The sequence below is a fragment of the Periplaneta americana genome, chromosome 13, assembly GCF_040183065.1.
Source record: "Periplaneta americana isolate PAMFEO1 chromosome 13, P.americana_PAMFEO1_priV1, whole genome shotgun sequence".
NCBI classification, from domain to species: domain Eukaryota; kingdom Metazoa; phylum Arthropoda; class Insecta; order Blattodea; family Blattidae; genus Periplaneta; species Periplaneta americana.
The window spans coordinates 50,540,156-50,560,476 of record NC_091129.1 but is presented as its reverse complement, the minus strand read 5'-3'; the positions used below and the strand labels follow the sequence as shown (position 1 = coordinate 50,560,476).

The 20,321-nt window shown below is 37.1% G+C and overlaps 1 protein-coding gene across 2 annotated transcripts in view; it reads left to right on the top strand.

Moving 5' to 3' along the window:
* LOC138711879 (facilitated trehalose transporter Tret1-like) overlaps nucleotides 1-19,880 on the top strand; it is a 54,731-nt gene extending 34,851 nt beyond the window's left edge. For both annotated transcript variants that reach the window (XM_069843151.1, XM_069843150.1), the window contains exons 3-4: nucleotides 9,536-9,823; nucleotides 18,603-19,880. In XM_069843151.1, the coding sequence (XP_069699252.1) occupies nucleotides 9,536-9,823; nucleotides 18,603-19,621 (1,307 nt within the window). In that variant the 3' untranslated portion in view covers nucleotides 19,622-19,880. The remainder of the gene's footprint in view (nucleotides 1-9,535; nucleotides 9,824-18,602) is intronic.
* Nucleotides 19,881-20,321: the final 441 nt, after the last annotated feature.

Below are 20,321 nucleotides of genomic sequence, written 5' to 3'. Positions count from 1 at the left end.
ATGGTAGGTGTTCCTCGCGATTTATCCAGAGATTGGTAGATATCTGTGGTGATGGATTTTAGAGAACTTATAAATCTGCATAGAAGGTAGTGGAGTCTCTTTCCAATTTCGTCCTTACCTGACGGGAACATTACAATTCATGTAGATTTGTGGACTATGTTAGACTACCACTAGATGTATTGTAGATGGCTAGAGAGGAATGAGTGGTGTGAACATACTTTCGGCACGCAACTCTTTTCATCACGAGTGCGTAAAAGGCCTACTTGGGCTGAAGTGTTTAGGAGTGCTTCATATCCCGAACGATAAGAATCTATATCTCTTCACCTCATACGAAGCTTGATATATCTCACATGGTTTAGAACATGCTTTGTTCTGAAATTTCACAAATATAGATACAAAGAAGCTTACTAGTTTCTTTCACATATAAATAAATCCTGCTATTACGTGAAAAAGTTATTTTTCTTACACCCAACGGTTAATTATAAATGTCCACTTTTCAGTAAAAATAATATAGGTAGCCTACACATTGTAACACACAGAGCTGTGAAGTAGGCCTAATGTCCTCCTGTAGAAACTTCACAACAGTCGCTGCGTTTCAATACTTCTCTCTGAGACTAGTAGGCCTACGTCTATGATATGAAGGGATGAGAGCCATAGTGGGCCAAATCCATTTTCAGAGTTTTGAAGCTATTCTCGTCATTTTATTGCCTGCTGACTAACGTACTCGACAGATAGAGTCATTTAGTCCAAATTCCTCACGTTATAAATAATTAAAGCAACAAAAATACTCACTCAAGCAAATGCCAGTCCTTTTGAGAAGCAGAGTGGGCCATATCCAAGCGTCTAATGAAAGTTGCTGCTTCTTGCCACGTAACGAAGTGGAAGAAAATAACTCTACTAAGGTGAAATCTAGTAAGCGTGTGGAATACTGTGATAGGTGGGAAAAGAATGTACGAAATAGGAAAATAAATAGTGGTCAAGAGTATGTAAATGCAAGTGGAAATCCTTTATCCGCGAAAATATACACTGACAGAGACTGCAAATGTGGATTATATTGTGTCGAACGCTTGGATAATGAAAATGATCGAGCAGATGTGCATGATACATTCTTGTCAATAAGTAATTTAGACCAGCCAATGCAGATATTGCAGGAATGGTTCATATAATGAATATAAAAAGGCACAAAGGATCTACTGATGTAGAAGTTAGTCATGAAGAGCGTTCATGGGTATATTATTATTATTAAGTTAAAAGTACGTACCATAACTTCAAGGGGGGGAGGGGGAGGCGCACGAATACAGTTGAATAACGGAGTACTAATTTAGGCAATTTCTTGAATTTTATAAAAAACAAACTGGAGTGAATTTAAGGAAGTAAAAATTAAATAAGCCGTTTTAGTACGTACGTTAAATTGATATTGTTCGCTTGCATATATTGTAATAAAGGTTTCAGTAGTTACTTGCTCCGCAGAAAGTTCGCCGTAAGGTGGCTTGGCTTTCCAGGGGCCAGGATCCATCCTTGTACTTAGGCCTCCTTTGACCTATGGTGTCTCCTATACATATATACGATGATTGTCCAAGTCCGACAACCGACTTGTATGGCACTCGTGAATCCGATGTGAACAAGCAGGTCATCCTGCCTCATCCCTGATAGAGCTCTGTTACATTACCAGAAGACTTCTAGGACCCATATCAGCATCGGAAACTCTTACTACGCTCAAGATTCACCCCAGCCTATGTTTAACTGTTGCTGATTATATATGAAGTAAGGAAAAGGTGGAGAGTGTTAGTGGAATAAAAGCTGGAAACAGGAATATATGGAGGAAAAACCCTCTGCAAGATTTGCTTTGTCCATCACGACCTTGGCTGAGATCGAGCCCGAACCATCTTGACGAAACGGACGCGGCTTCGCCAGTGTGTCGTAGTTTCCATCTTATGAAAGATAGTATGGTAAATCAGTTGCCTACTTCTACAACACTGCTGAATTACTGGTTGTAGCTGCGTGGTCTAAGGCCACACATCTTGGACTAGAGATGGATTGTGCGATGGTTCGAATCCTCGTGGAAGATGAGAATTTCTCATGAAGTATCGACCAGTTATGGGCCCAGTGGCCACCAAGTGTAGTGATAAATTTTGGGAGCTACAGTAAGCAGCGAAATCACCTTCGTAAGCCACCTATGAAGGCTGACCACACGTTACTCCCTACTGCTTAGATAATTGTTTCTCTCTTCTGAGGCATGTGGATGTGATGCCAGCAGTCTGATGGTCGGCCTTGGTCCTCCACGGGTTGCCGCGCAACGAATTCTATTGCACTACTGAAAAGAGTGATTGAGAAATTATTTAAGTAGAAGCAACTGGAGTATCACTAGGGAACTTACTCAAATATTGTCTTTTTCTGCCTTAATATTACTTTGAGTCTCGAGCACGCATTCTCTTCTTACTTAGCTATTAACAGCTCTGTATCAACTGCGTAGTTAACTAACGTTAAAGGGATTGGTGATAGTTAAATTGCATTTTATTAATGAGTCCTACGATTCGCTATAGAATTAATCAAAACGAGACAATCAGTTTTGCTTTTGATCGGGTTCCATCTCCAACCCTCTTAAAACCTTGGTTTTTCTGAACCGACGCATGCGAGTTCGTACAAATCCGGACTACATGACAGATAGTGAGTGGTATCTATAGCTGCGATGCGCTGTCTGCTTCGTAGAGAGGTCTAGCTGCGTCGCTTCGGACCGATTCGTCCAACTGGATTTCTGCGAAGCTCGCAATGCGAGGCTTCAGCACATAGCTTTGGATCTTAAGGGTCACTTCTGTGAGTTTTAAAACTTTTACAATTTTCATCCAAAATGTATGAATTTTAAACTACATAAATATACCTACAATACTATCATCTGTAAAAAATGTTGTGCCATTAGGGCTAATAGTTTCGAAATGATATCTTTTAAATGTATTTTATATTGACATCACTAAAAAGTACAGCAGTGCAAAGGGAGCAGTTTTTCGACACAACAGGGCAAGGGTTGTAAATTCACCTTGTGCACCCGCAGAGGTCTGACTCTGCGGTACACAGGATAGCTGTAAGCAGTAGGTACAGCTTAGTAAAGCAAACGTCAATACTGAAGGAACATGAGAACAGTTCGGTTCTAGTATTACGATGCCTAAGGGGGAGAAAATTCGTTCGGCGAAGTTTAAGAGATTTATTTCCGAATATGGTGATATTTTTTTGTTGCAGCGGAGATAAACTATTCTGCAAATTGTGTAAAATATCAGTTTCAGTAAATAGAGCATGTAATATTCTAAGACATGTAAATAGGGATGTACACAAACGTGCCCTCATGAAGTTGAAAAAAAAGGCGAAAAATGTGAGCAGGGTCATAGTTCTTCATCCGTGTTCCATGAAGAAATGTGTGATGCGTTTTGTTAATCATTCCAGAAGATATGTCCTGGTGTATCTCTTCCTCCTTCTCCTATACTTACTCGATGGGATTCCTGATTGAAGGCGTGCATTTATTACTGTAAATATTTCGACTAGGTCCAGAATGTTATTCAATCATTTGATGTGAAAGATGCATTTGCAATACCACTAGCCCAACGTCTGTTGGTTGATTCAAGCATAAAACAACAATTGGAATACATTGAATCAAATTACGGGTTTATTCGTGATTGTATAACAGCTTTAGAAAAGTCTGGTACAAAACTGGTTGATCAGTTTTTCCTATTGCGAAATATCTGGAAGAAAGTGACTTAAGTAGACGATAAAATTGCTAAAATAATATCTGCGAAAATAACAAATATGTTGAAAAAAAAATGGTGGATATTATAAACTTTGCAAGATTAGTGACAGTATTTCTGGAGATAAGGATTCCTTTGAAGAACTCACAGAAGTTTAAAAAAATGTTGCACAGGAGTTTACGTTGTTGTTGTTTCAACAGACGTAGAAAAAACCTTCTCCACATATAAGGCCATGCTATCATGATAGACGATAATCGTTTTCTGTTAATAACTTACAAATGTCATTTGTTGTGTACTGTAACAATATTTGGAAGGAAAGTGATAACGTATAACGTGCATTAATAACTCACACTCATTGTAAGGAAAAGAAAAAGACAAAAAACAATAGTTCAAGTTCTTTTGCGAATAGAATATCATGAACCCGTTACAAATAAACAGTGATTTTGTTTGCGTTCTGTATGAAATCATACATGTAAAGTATATATTATTTGTTTAGGATGAAATGGTTAATTAGTTTTGCAATTTTGATATCTTATTAAAGTATTTGTAGAAAATTAATTGCAGAAACGTTAGGGAACTGTGTCATTTCTATTGTGTCGTCTGTACGTCAACATATCGTGTACCTGACAGTCGCTTGTACACAGGGAGCACGCCGAGTAACGTCGGAACCCTTGCTATGATGCCATTCTGTCTGTCATGTGCTCCGTCTGCACCGCTCTACTAAAAAGGCTCCTTGCGTCACAATTTTCACAATTTTTTATTCATATTAGCTCAAAAGCTTGAAAACAGTCATGGGAACATAAATTAATTAGCTTTTTAAGCTCTGTCTAAATAGAGAGCCACAATACATTTTTTAATCGATTTTCTTAATTTTTTTACTATTATTTCACCATAGTGTCCCCTTAAGGATTGTAAAGAGGAGGTGTATAGTGGATTTTTTTTTGCATTGCTTAATTTTAAATTAACAACTTTTTAAACATTGCTTCTATTTTCTTCTTCAAGTGAGAAAAAGAGTGAACGAGAAGGGTAGCCTACTCGTTGGGGTCGTTACAAACAGTCATTCCGTTTGACTGATCAAAGATAGATTATGTAGAGCCAAAGGATTCAAGAGCAAAATCGGATATATGAAGAAAAGAATGAAGTAACTTTTCGAGGAAAATAGAACAATTCTAATTTAGATACGTGGAGTAGGAAAAGACGGCAAATAACCGTGCATCTAGCAGAAAATAGTACAGGGGAGCGTAAATCTGCATACATAGACCCTAGAGTGAAAGAAATAGGCACTCGTATCTAGTTTTCTTCTCAGGCTATCATATAGCAGTTCAAAAATGAAGTATGTGGCAGAGGTTTCTAGCATTTTAAATCAATAAATTACCTAATTCATATGTGAGTTCAAGGAACGAATGTGTGATAAAATTAAGAATATATTGCAAAAATATAAAGCAATTAGATGCATGGAGTGTTGACAATTTACTGAAGATATCAGTCGTCTAAAAAGATAGGATAATGTCCTTGTCCTCATTAGCTTTTACCTGTGATTGAGGTTCTGACTGATACACCTAATGTATTATTATGAGGCAGTATAACTTACGTAGCGAAAAGTGTCAAAGGAAGAACAATTGTCTGATTAGTTTACTTACTACTGGTATGTGATGTATTGTTACAGTTAGAACGCCAAATCCGTCAAAACTCGAAGTTTGTAAGAAATTCTAGTTCTGACAAAGTTCTTTAGGAAATTTTAGTTTTCACTTACGTAATTGAGTTATAGTAAATCTAGAAATAATTATGGCTCTTTAGGAAATTCTAGTTTTCACTAATATAATTAAGTTAGATCTAGAAATAACTGAGTCTTATTACTAAAAACCCGTTTAACGATTTCAGATTGCAAAATGCGTCAAAACCTGAGGAAATTCTAGTTTCCACTTCCGTAATTTAGTTAAATACAGAAATAACTTATTACGAATAACTATGTTATACAACTCAATATTATTATTTTTGTCTCACAAATCACTTGTTGCGACAATTGTGACATTTAGAGTTTCAGAGAATTTTATTCTTCACATACAAGCACCACTTCGAAACAATTTTTTTGCAAGCACAACGGACGAACGAACGAACAAATTCTTGTCCGCTTCCGACGGGTTCTTTCTTTGCTGCAGTCCTCAGCGAAATTTCTGCATCTGACACCTGTTCTCGTGTCAAGAAAATTTGAGAACCTACATCAAATTCGGTTCTGAAAGAAAGAAAGTGTTATGTACCGGATGTTGATGAAATGAACTACAGTATCAGTGTTCAAATTTTAGTGAATCTACTCACAATATAGTTCATTCATTATTTCATCCTTTCTTTGAGTTCTGTAAAAGCCGTCGTCATTTCGCTCAAGCACGCGAAATGTCTAAGCCCCTTGCAATGTGCAAGATAACACCTGCCATCCTAACGGCAAACAAACGAGTCTTCTCGACTCTTCCTGCACTGCGATATGACACAGTTCATTTCAATGTGCAGATTTACACCAGCCATTTCCTCCTCGTCCCGTCCTGTGATCACTTTGATCACATTTCCGTCCCCTCGCGTATGTTGTACCTAAGAGGTTACGTCCATTTTCGGCTTTTCCCCTTCAAAATTTTCTAGAACTCCTTGAGTGGAGCAGCGTAAACCGGAGTCAGACTAGTAGCCAACAGGCTTGGAGCTCACATATTTAGTTTCTTACAGCCCCGAACCCCTTGCAAGGACGCGTTTGCGTACCTTTTAAATTTGTCCTCCAAATTCTCCCCTTTCAATTCAATTCAGCTCAAGCACGACTCCTATGAGGTTTCTTTCCTCTGTCGACATATGGAATGCGCATTATGATGTTAACTCCTGTACCAACTGGAGGATGCATTGCACCTTACTTGAAATCGTTACAACGGGTTTTTCTCAATAACACTCAGTTATTTCTAAATATAATTTAATTATACTAGTCAAAACTAGAATATCCTAAAGAGCCAGAGTTATTTCTAGATGTAACTGAATTACGTAACTGGAACTAGAATTTCCTAAAGAGCTTTGTCAGAACTAGAATTTTCTAGAAACTTCGGGTTTTGGCGGATTTTGCGTTCTGACTGTAACATATGCGATTGACGGGGAATGAAACGAGCTACCCTACCCAATTATCTCCTGGCTCAATTTCCTCATGAATGGTGCCACTTATGAGGTTCCAACAATCTTCAAACTGTCGACTAAACATACTTACACACATTAGCTTCCTGTTTTAAAAGCAACAAACAGGCGGCGAGACTATTGTAAATGTCAATTGGGAAATGGGAGGAGAAACATTAAAAGATAGAGAAAAGCTAGTCTTTGCAAGGGAATTTGGGGCTGAGAAGAACTGAATATGTGAGTTGTAAGTCTGCTGACCATTTGTTTCCGAGTTTCACCGTTCCACTGAAGGAACTTCAGAGAATTTTGAAGGAAAATCCGGACACAAACTTCGCTCAGCAACTAATTCTCCACGCGAACTTGCAGCTTGAACCACAAGCCTTACAGCATCATTGCGAAGATGGTACATATCACCGGCCTCGCATCTCGGACTACGGATGCCTCGGTTTAAAAAAATCAAGGCTTAAGGGTATAATATGTGAATATTTTTGAAAAAAAAATTGAATTAAAAATTTCGCAGCTTTTTCTTATTCCAGATACATATAGTTTATTTATTTATTTATTTATTTATTTATTTATTTATTTATTTATTTATTTATTTATTTATTTATTTATTTATTTATTTAAATGGACATGTTCTAGCACAATAGATGTCAGATAAGACACTTTTAACTTCAAGTTAAATATCCCAAAAGTTGCTATTTTTCCACACATTATTTCACAACTTCTCAACCATTGGAGATACATAGAATGATGAAATTTTGCACCCGGAGTTCACATCCATTTATGCAAAAAGTAGACTACAATAATGCCCATATCTTTAAAAATAAAAAAAAAAGTTCACAAAACATGATGTACATTTTAATATTTTTATATAGAACACATAAAAAATTAATTGCATTAAAATTAACAACTCGACATGTCAGAGGGTAGAACTCTTTAGAAATGTGTTCATTACGTGCAGTAAAAAAATTAAAGATGTCAGAGAAACCTTAACAATGTTATGGTTACCAAATGATATAACTGCATTAATTTTTTTTCATACTCTGATAAAATTGGCTTTTGAAAAATTATTATTTGCAACTTTTTAAAACTTTTATCAGCTATTTAAGTTCTATTAAGTCTTGGTATGGTGCACTGCAATTTTTTTACACTTGTGAATTAATTTTCTTGTGAGATTTTATAAATTTAAATCTTGCATTTTCTGATATTATTTGTGGTCGTTCGCGAACATATACTCTTAAGCTCCCAATTTCCTATAATAATATTATTACGATGTACCGAAGTACAAGAGGTGGAACTTAAAATGAGAGGATTCGATCCGACATCGGGATGGGAATCCGGTGTGGCTTAGTGGATAGAGCTTTAAACCCGGGTTCAAATCCCGGTGCTGGAGAGAATTTTTTTCTGTTCCACTCATCCTTCATCCCAAATTCCTGCCATCGTTCCTTACCTTATTCTATTTAAATTGATCTAACGAACTCCCTCTCTCTGGAGACCCAAAATACAGCATCAGGAGCGACCTGTCAAACCACAAGCATCTATTGCAGTAGTCTATAAAGATTACTTCATACAGTATAAATTGCATTCCGTAATACACAGCAAAAGAGAAGGTAGGAGGAAAAGGATACCCAGAGTGCTTAACTTTGAAAGAACAAGTGATGGCTAAAGGAAGGGATATCTTGCCTTATCCCTCCGCCCTTCTTTTGTTTTAAGAGGTTAACTCGGGAGTCAAGAAATGCAGACGACTGATCTATTTTCTGACTGAGTCTCACGATCAAGATCCATCCCCAGCTCATCTTATGTCAGATACATCCCAATATCATGTCTCGTGGGGAAATACAATTTGGGCTCGTACTAACAAGAACACACACCCTTTCAAACATCAAGCCTTCAGGGTCCATCGGGCTGTATTTTATTACAGTCGCCACAGAGCTAATTGATTTGTCTCCTAAATTAAGACAACTTACTATCTTGGCTTTGGTTTTCCGTGGTTTTCCTCAGGCGATTATATAAATATCTGATGAGTCCTGAAAGAAATGGGGCATGGATCTACGTCTTTCTCTAATAGATTATGCATTTTTCCCAATTAAAACCTGTGGAATAGATACCTTACTTTGGAATATTGTTTTCGCTATATAGGGCGAGTTTACTCGAGTGTCACTCGCACAGTGTAAGGGCTGAGATCCATTCTCTTGCGAGACCTGCAGCTACCCATCGGTGTGCAGGCTTCGCAAATTTTCGACCTGTTGTCATGTGTCTCCCTCTCTCATGTTGTAGCTATTAGGTTACGTTCATTTTCGGCTTTACCCCTTCAAAATGGTCTAAATTTCCTTCAGTGGAACAAAGAAACTCTGAATGAGACAAGTCCCAACGGACTTGGAGCTCAAATGTTCAGTTATCCTCAGTCCCAAATTCCCTTGCAAGGACGCCTTTTTCCGTGCCTTTTAAATGTGTCCCATTTCCCTATTAACATTGACAGATAATCAGTCTGAACGAAATTCCAATCCACGCTCGAGCACGAACTGTTTTCATTAATTCTAGTCCACACAGTCATAACTCACAAAGGATACTTAAAACAATGCTGACTTCTCATGCAACAGTACTTTCTACAGTTCATAAACTTAATCAGTTTTCTAGTTATATACATTTGTGTGTTGCAGCTTCGCTGATCTCTATCGGTATGCCTCTGGGCTGCATCGTGATGGGATATCTGCTGAATAGACTGGGCCGAAGGGGCACGTTGATGGTGGTTAACACTCCGTCACTGCTGGGCTGGATACTAATCGCCGCGGCCCCTCAGGACGACACCTGGTTCCAGTGTGCGGTGTACGCGGGTCGACTCCTGACTGGCTTCGCTGTGTGCCTCGTCGGCACGCCGGCTGTCGTGTATTGCAGCGAGGTCATGGACAATGCCATCCGAGGCGTCGTCATCTCCTGGCCTGCTATTGGTAATGCTCCCTTTATTCTAAAAAATTAATCAATTTTAATATTACACAACAAAATAAAACTAACAAATTAGACATGACTAGGCCTAATTCATTTCTATCCAAAATAATATAATATCTCTCTTTCTCTGAGTTTCTACCATGGATTAGAATTTTATTCAGTTCATCATTTCTATCTTGTACACAGTCGTATAATTTTGTAATCGGTCTCTATTTCGTTTTTCCATTTACCTCTATTTCTATAGCATTTTTGGTATTCTACACTACTTGATTCATCATGAATGATCTTTACATATCTGCCTACATTAATTTTGTGTCAAACGTATCATATTTAATACTTATTCATAAATATTTATATTATTGTATTATTTCCCGTTATAGGCCTATTGTTTGTAGCCTAATTCATTTTTTATTAATTTTCATTATTCTCAATATTTCAGAATCTCTTTTACATTCAGTTTTTCATGACGATATTCTCCAAATGTCCACATCTGCAGGAAGTAATTTTATTTCTTTTAGTTCCCCTTTATCACCCGTATATCTGCTCCGTGTATTACTTCGTTTCGAAGGATTGTATGATAAATATGTGTTTTACTTGTAGGAGTAGGTTAACTTAACATTTCTTCTTCGCACCACTGACACTTTCTTTCCCACATGTATCTTCTTCTCATAATTCATCAAACATTAGTGTAGATCTTAACACAAGTATTGAACTAAATTAAGTTTCATATATCCTACACAGCCTATATTCTAGCAGTACTATTCGTCTAGTATTTTGTTTCTGATTGTAAAAATAACAAGCAATTACAGAGAGATGCAATCCCAGCATTTCTTTTCTAATATCAATTTTCGTGTTTTTTACTGTATTAACGACTCTGATCATCTACTAGGTTATTTAGCGTCGATGAAATTGTGATAGCAAGATGAGGCTGACTATTTACCATAGATTACCTGACATTCGCCTCAGGGTTGGAGAAAACTTCGAAAAAATCCAAACAAGTTATCATCCCAAGCGGGTATCGAATCCACGCCTCATCGCAACTCCGTATCAGCAGATTAGCGTTCCACCGCCCGGGCTACGCCGGTGGCTAAGATTCGTGTTGTTTCATAAAAGACGGTACGTAGTTTGCTCGGCAGAATTCTTTTTCATTCATTCATAATTTTCTGCCCTCACTGCAAACCCAGCATTCCTAATCTTTCCTATTTTCCTTCTTCCTCTTAGCCTCCGCATACGATCCATGTATCTTAAAGTTGTCTGTGATCTGATACTTCCCCCTTTCATTTTAATGAATTGCAGCATCTTCACCATTATACCTAATGTGGCACAAAACGAACTCTCAATCATTACAGACATAAATCGCGCTTTTTCTAACGTATTGCATGGTATATGGCGCTAAGACATTAACAACGATATTCCTTGTTTTCCGACCAGCACATGAGAATTTATTTTCTCGAACGAGTTCCGACGAACAAGTCATCGAATTAAAACTATGATTATGCTTGACAGTGTGGAAATAAAACGTACCCTCTCACGCTGCTAACTCGTAACAGTCGCAGTCATGTATAAAGGATACAAAAAACTTGTAGGTTTTTCAGAAGTCGAAGCAGATTGAAGAGCTAATTTATGTTTTTTAGACTTTAAACGATCTACAATATCTGAACGTCCGCCATGAGCCACGGAAAACACCGAATTACACTTTAAGCACATGTGCCATTGTTCTCCTTATACTTCTCCATGTACAGAAATTCATTTTGCAGTTTATCATTGAACTGCACTTTCGGTGAGAATGCAATTGAAAAGTCAAAACATACACACAGATCGTTTTTTTTTTTTTTTTTTTTTCACTTGCCTCTGCACAAAACCGAACACCTTACCTCTTCAACAACCACTAAGCAACTATAGACTGTTTCGTTTGTGTCCAATCGAATTCAAATCGAAATAGCAACTGATTCGCAAATAATGAGCCAGTAAATTTTAAGAAGTACGAAGTACGTATGTGCTGATAGATCGACAATGGATTCGTTTATGAAAGGTTTTCAAATGTTTCAAAATACATATAACAGACATACACGTATATGAATGGTGATTTTTAATGTATCATTGCGCAAAGCTAAAATGGGCGTTAATCTTCAATATTGATCCAATCCTGGACAATTATTGTAATCTGGTACTGTCTCGGAAAATCCGGAACATATAGCAACTCTAATCTGATTTCTTCTGCCTCGAACATTTCTTCCGTCCATCAATTGTTCAAAAAAATATTTAAAATATGGGTTGTTAATTTTAGTAAATAAAATATTGGCACATGTTATTTGATAGACATCACTATCGAACTCTTGACTGTATAACGTAGTTTCGAAGGAACTGCAAAAAACTATTTCAAATATTCAGGATGTTTATTTCTGTTACAGTGCAAACTTCTTCCAATAACCTATACCTTGACCAAAACTACTTCCGACTTGACAGTTTTAGAGAGAAGGGGAAGCAGTGTTGTCATGTTTCCCATCTTTCGTGTAAGCGAGCACGCTGCCGATAGAGTTCAGTAATGAACGGCTGACATGAACACATGCATTTCTAACCAATTTGTTGAACACTAGGCAATAAAATTTGTGTACATTATTATTTTTATTAGGCTATTGTTATTATTATTATTGGTGGTGGTGGTGGTGGTGGTCTTCAATGCAGTACCGTTAAAAAGCATAGAAAGGACTGTAAACTGTAAAAACAGGTTTAAATTTAATACGAAACCTCTGCTTTTATGAGTGTCGGTATTCTTCAACGTAATATTGCTAGAAAAACGTTGAAAAAATTGTAAACTGTAAAAATATTTGATTAAAAATCTGCACGGCCTTTTTCTTTTCCAGTTGTCTTATTAATTTTAACATAAGCAGCAGTTGTCATACGACTTGTGCCAAAGATAAAAGAGGCCCGCCATTATTATCTTTTTTTCCTCTTATAATACTCTCTTACATAACACACTATTTCTCACGATTGACTCTTTAACGGGACACTTTGTACAATATTCTTTGTTCTTCGCCTGCTTTCCTTCCTTCCGACATTCCACAAGTCACTTATTTAGAAACTCTCGAAGAAACTAGAAAACACACACTAGCCACACTCCACCAATGACAACAAAGATAATACGTGCAATATAATTTAAACATAATAATTATCTATAGACTAAAACAATAATACAACTAAATAATATTTTTAATTCACACAAAGCAAGCGCTAACCAGCCAACTCAGTCATTCCAGGCACTGTATTCACCACTAGGCAGTGATATCCACGTGCAACATGTAAACATAGACACGGTAACACCGTCCCGTTACCATGGTTACACATCTCTCGTGATTGGTTTATTTGAATGGTTGCCATGGTAACATGCTAAAGGCGTCATTTGTCAGGTCGGAAGTTGTTTTGTACAGACCATATGAAGGGTACACGGGAAAAACGATCAAGGTCCAACAAAAATCGAAATTGAGTTAATAATGCCATCTTATAGTGGAAAGGAAGTACTATCATGTGGTCTAGCTAATAATAAGAAATCATCGTTCTTGACATTCCACTACGTCAGTTTCTATTAAATACACACATAACAAAGTATTAAGTGCTTAAACTTTAAAAGTCGTTTTTCTCGAAACTTTCAAAAATGGCCTGCCTAGGACTCGCGTTATGAAATTCGCGCTGGTTCGAGTCCTTATGGGGGAAGAAATTTTCTCATGAAATTTCGGCCAGTGTATGGGACCGGTGCCCACCCAGCATCGTGATGCACTTGGGGAGCTACGATAGATAGCGAAATCCGGTTGCGAATACCAGCTATAACGGCTGGGGGGATCATCGTGCTAACCACACGATACCTCCATTCTGGTTGGATGATCGTCCACCTCTGCTTCGGCATGTGGGCGTGAGGCCAGCAGCCGGCTGGTCGGTCTTAGGCCTTTCACGGGCTGTAGCGCCACGGATTATTATTATTATTATTATTATTATTATTATTATTATTATTATTATTATTGTTATTATTATTATTATTATTATTATTATTATTATTATTATTATTATTATTATTATTCAAAAAGGGACCTTGATCGTTATTCCCGTGTACCCTTCATATATACTTTTGTCTTTAAGAGTAAAGTATTCATATCCAAATTCAGCCAAATATAAGTAGAATTTGAAATTTATTCTTTTTAGTGGCATTGTATAATGTGTACTGCCAGAGAATCATAATTCCGAACTGATAAACAATTAAATGACACGTAACATGCAGTAGAGAAAAATAATTTCCGAAGACAGGTCTGAACTTCATAAGTAACACCAATAAGGCATCACTCATAAGGCAACTATGCCAGGAGATAATGGAGTAGGGTGGCCAGTTCCTTCCCCCCCTCCAATGCATACATCGCCGATTAGCTACATATTCCACTAATCAGACTTCAGATGCATACAAACAATTGGTTTTTCTCTGACATATCGTTAAGTGAGATGTACTGCCTGATAATACCGTAGATATACATATCAGCCAGAACCGCAATTACAGGTAATTACAACAGTAGGAGATGAAATTAACAAAAGACACACAAGCCTACTGTAATAAACGCTGTTATTTGCGGCGTATTGTTGAAATCGGGTACTAGTATCGGCCCAGCTATTTGAGATAGGCGTACGAATTGTGGCTAACCAACATGAAAGTGAGGTATGAATAATTGCCGCCAATCTAATTAGCAGTTTAGGTCAGCTAATTAGCTTAGCGTTACTCGGGGGACATCGTGGCAAGTTTGACTGAGTAGTCTTCTAAAAACTTAAGATTTCTATCAGGCTGTCTTAAAATTGTTCATTGTGATGGCAAAAACTTGAAGCTAAATGTTTTCAACAAAATCAGAACCCTTTATTTTTTCTTTTCATGTTTTGTCATTTTGAATAACAATGTATGCCTCTTTCTTAGTTATGATTTTCGTCTTTCTTAGACCTTTACATAAACTGCTGCGGAGTAACGGCTGGCGTGTCTGACCGTGAAAGAGCGGGCTCGATTTGAAACCTTGGTTGAGACAAGTTATCTGCTTTTTTCCGGAGTTTTTCTTCAACGAATTAAAAGCAAATGCTGGGTAACTTTCGACTCTGTACCCTGGGCTCATTTCTTAAAACTCTCCTTCCGTCTTAGAATATAAACGTCGATTCAGTATTCGCAGGAGAATTTTCGTCGAGTGCGATATCTGGCTCATAGTCCTGAATAAATTACATTTCTTGGGATTATTTTTCTTTGGTATTGGCAGCAACATTGTCTCCGTAAAATCTCCATGTCATTCGTCCTTCTAGTTGCATTATAATAGAATTTCCTTCTTGTCTTCACCCAAGCATTTCACTAATTCAATAGGGATTCCACCAAAACATGTTGCTTTCCCGTTGTTAATTTCCCTAAGCGATAGTTAAGTTTATTGCCTTAGAATAGAAAGTTCTTTACTGTCTTTTGATACGGTTGTTTCATCTTCTATAGCTAATTCTCTCGAATTTTAAATTTGATATATTTCTCTCAATTAAAAATTAAAATATCATATTTACAAAATATTATTTTTCAGTTTAGAATAATTGATCACGTAACTTTCAATTGCAAAGTTTAAGTAATTCAGTCAAAATTATTGAGATTATCATAAACACAACCTTAATTGACTGAATTTAGTACAATCAAAACTTGTTAGGATTTATAAATTTTATACTTCGCATTTTATAACCATTGTACTATCCTGGTCCATATAAATTAAAACTTTCGCGCCCAGATCGTGTAACAGATCGCCCTCACTCAAATTATGTTCGCATACATTAAAAACATCGTGGAGATTGTTTAGTAAAACATTATATAAAATATGTTTCGTTGCCTACTAAGTTAATAAGATACGAGGCGATAGTGATATGTTCTTAACCTAACATGAAATAAGCTACCGTACTTTAAAACAAATTATTTATCCAAAATAATCAGCTTTTAATTTACACAATTATTAGCGCACGACTTATAAAAGACTTCCTATCCTTTTAAAATATGGCTTGTTTTTGTGTGCATGCAACTCCTCCACAGTACATGAGTGATTGAGAACGCGACTCTTGATTGGTCAGATTGGACAGAACAAAACATGGACTACTTCAATAACTACACTAATATTTACAATTTTACTTAAATTATTTACACTACGTATACTAGGATAGCTATTTTTACTAAGATATTGCCATTAATGTTTTAAGATATTCCTTGTTAATTGTAAATAATCATCAGTACAGCACTATACGCCTATATGAAAAATAAATTATTCCTTCCAAGGATTGTTACCCAAAAAAAATGAAAATAAAAATAAAATATTGTTGATCTACAATTAATTTAGGTGCTGTTACCGCTCGGTATCCCTTTTCCAAGGGTAGCTATCCTTTCTGGATTCTTCTCTCTCACTGACATCTGGAGTGTTACTGGGGTACATCTGTGGATAACATCGTGAAAGACAAAAAGCTTTTTATTACTCTGTATGTACACATCGTTATTCTTAACTTCCGGGCATCTTACTTCTCATTGCTTCCTCTTCCCTCCTTCTCGACATGCATCTCTCTCTACAGAGCTTCCCTCATTGATTCCATTTCCTAGTCGCTTTACTCTTCTGATAGAATCGGCTCGATAGGATGAAATTAGTGGTATTGGTCTTCAACTTTACTTGTGTTAAGTTATTCCTGGTATCACGTCTTTGTGAGATACTCTCCTGATAACATCCGCTCAATAAGGTAAAAGTAGTAGTATTGGTCTTCAGTTTTAATTCTATTAATTTATTGCGAGGTACTACGTCTTTGTAAGCTAATCTTCTGACAGCATCCACTTGATAAAGTAAAATTAGTAGTACTGGTCTTCAAATTTACTTGTATTAAATTATTCCTATGTACCACGTCTTTGTAAGGTACTCGTCTGATATAGGGTTCCCTGACATATTGGAAAAAAATACGGGACACATATCAGTTATCACTGAGTAAGTTTAGTATGCGCACCCATCAAATATGCTAATCTTTCAAAGTGTGTGTGTAGCAAAGTTTACTACACAAACATTTTACCAACTACCTAAGGGTAAGTAAACAAATAGTAAACAAAATTGTTACGGAGGATATTTGCATTAAGTTTAAGCTTCTTCATGTACATTGCCTTCAAATTGTTTCTACCACGTTATTACAGAAATAGCTACAAAATACTCTACTCGCGTGTCAATATTCTTATAAATCAATCTGCATTGGCCTTGCAATAATTCTCTGAAGAATAATTTTCGCTTAAAAATTGTTTATTTTGAAAAATCATGTCATAAAAAGCAACACAATCCTCACCGAAGAATTATTTTACAATGATTGATTTTGCTATTTTTAAAGATAATTTATTTTTCTCATCAGTCCATAGAGCGTCCATACGAAATAATAATCTTTCGACACACGCATTTGTTCCAGGGATACACATAATGAACTTCACTACCCTCTTCAAATTTGATAGTTCTCCTTCAGTACTTTTAAAAGATCCACCCAGACTTCATCTAAACGTTTGGTGTTGCCATCAATCGCCTTGAGAAATTAATAACTCACAATAATTATTGTTCGGTAATAGCCCACCTGCAATGATGAAGTGCGATGTTTGTAATTTGTAATATGGAATAGACATTGTAACTTTTATATTTTTTCTCAGTTTAGAACTCTACAATACGGGACAGAAAGCTGTCCCGAAGACTTTTCTCGGGATAATGGGATGCATTAGCGGGTTGATACCGTATTTTACGGGACGTCTGGGAACCATATTCTGATAACATCCGCTCGATAAGGTAAAATTAGTAGTATTGGTTTTCAACTTTTGTTATGTTAAGTTATTACTTTGTTAGCAAGCTAGTCTTCCTTAACACCTCGTAAGAAGTGATCAGCTCCCGTTTGAATTGGCGTAGAGTACTGTAAACTGCCGTACTTTGTTATGAAGTAGTCTGATCAGGTTTATGTTACTTGTATTAAGTTACAGTTTATACGTCTTTGCAGGAAGCAATTTTATTGTATGTAAGTTTGATTCATGTTAATTTTTGTAACTAGCTGTACGTCTATAGGCAATCGATCATGTTTTCTTCACTTGTATGTAATTGTTACAATAGGAAATCAGTTGATATAAGCACTAGTATAAATTGTGAAATTTGTAAAATAGGAACTTGTAATTAATTGTAAATTTGCATAACAATTAGGGCTTTAACCATTTTGACGATTAATTCTAGAATCGTTAGTCTCCTCAGTGACTGTAATCTATTACATCTGTATGTACCTGTATTACTTTTATTATTGTAAATTTAAGTATTTCATATTTCATTATTAGAAAGATATAAATTTATTATTATCGTAGAAATGTTGCAAGATTAATAAGATTTGCGTTATTTGTATTGATTTACAATATTTTCTTAGTGAATCATATTTTATTTTTAACATTGCATTATTGAGAACCAGTTGGATCCATGAAAGTCGTTAATATTTTCTTTATTCTTCGCTATAAGCCGAGAATGCAGATGACTCTAATCAGCCGCCATCGAGATGCGCTTATATTCGCTCCGAGGTGACAGGACTAGTGAGAGAGGAAGATTTTCTCTCTCATAATAGTCCTTAGGAAATTGCACTACGACGTTTCTCCGCTTTCTTTCAAGGTTCTCTTAATAATAATTAATAATACGCTCCCGTCATAGATTTACCCTTTTATAAGTAGTATATTGCCTAATGTTACAGCGAGCCTGTGTTGTGTGTTTGTAGGATTCTCAATCGGCATCCTACTGGTCTACGTGCTAGGGGCCATCTTGCAAGACAACTGGCGGCTTCTAGCAGGCATATGCGTTACCATACCACTCATTTCCATCATTGCTGTGTGGCGTATGGTGCCGGAGAGTCCTGTGTGGCTTGTATCGAAAGGCAATGTTAAAAAAGCGGAAACGTCTCTGAAGCAAATCAATAAAGTGCCTACTGACAACTCTTTACCGGAAATTATGCAGGTGGCTTTGGACAAGATGGTGTCCAGCAAGTCAGAGGACACTAGCGACAACACCTGGAGGGAGACCATCGCATTCCTCAAGAAACCGGAGGCCTACAAGCCTCTCCTTATCTTCAACGGTTTCTTCTTCATCCAGCAGTTCTCCGGCATCTATGTGATCATCGTGTACACAGTCAATATCATCGTGGATTCGGGGATCAACTTCGACGGCTACTTGGCTACAGTGTTGGTCGGAGTCATTCGGCTGATCGTGGCTGTCGTCAGCAGTTACTTGTGCAAGCAATACGGACGCCGTACATTGTGTCACATCTCCGGTACGGGGCTAACTCTGTCAATGGGAGCGCTTGCCGTGTTTCTCAGCCTAGCCAACTGGGGAGTTCTAAGCCCGGAGCAGGTTGCCACGCACAGCTGGTTCCCCATGATGGCCATCCTGCTGTGCGTCGCGACGGGCACGCTGGGGTTCTTGCCCCTCCCATTCGGTATGATCGGGGAGGTGTTCCCTATCGAGATCCGCGGCACTGCATGTGGCGTGTGCACTTTCGTGATGTCGGTATTCACCTTCGTGGCCGTGAAGTCACTGTTGGGTCTCAAGAATTGGATGGGCTACCACAACGTGTTCGCGTTGTACGCCGGAATTGCGGCCGCCGGAACGATCGTGCTCTACTTCTACCTTCCCGAAACACACGGCAAGACTCTGGATGAAATCGTGGAGTACTTCAGAACTGACAGGAAGACCAAAAAGGCGTCTGAAGATGCCGAGATAGATGCAGCGGGATGCAGGTGACAGACTACAGGTAATAGCAGACCGTCAGCTGAGTGTTAAATGTTCCCGTCCAGTGGGACACGAGAATGATTACGGCAGCATATCAAGGCCACAAAGATTCCATAGAAGAATTTGTGATATGTGTGCCGGTTAATGAAAAATGACTTCTCTTCGGATTAGTATAAATGCACAGTAACTATACCCAGATTTTGTACAGTTTCTTCACGTATTTGGAAAGATTTTCTAAGTGTATAGATGTAAATGTATATTTAAGAAACTATATTGTATTGTGTTATATATATATATATATATATATATATATATATATATAGAGCCTATTAAGAAGGGGTTATTATTTCCTTTACGAATAGAGTCTTATGCCTTGTGTGCGTCTGTGTATATATATATATATATATATATATATATATATATATATATATATATATATATATATATATATATATATACAGGGTGTCCCAATTATCTTGTACACCTATTATAACTTTTTTGTTTGGATAGGTATTGGAATGTTTGCTTCTGAGCGTTATGTTAGAACGAGGGGCTAACATGTGTGTGGAGATTTAGTGCATGCAACTACATTATGGTACAAGATACACGTGACGTCATCAATTTTTCAAATAGCACTAAATACTTTAATCTTGTTACATTGATTACACACATTAAGAGGAGTTCAAAAATGTATCACAATGCCACCTTGCTA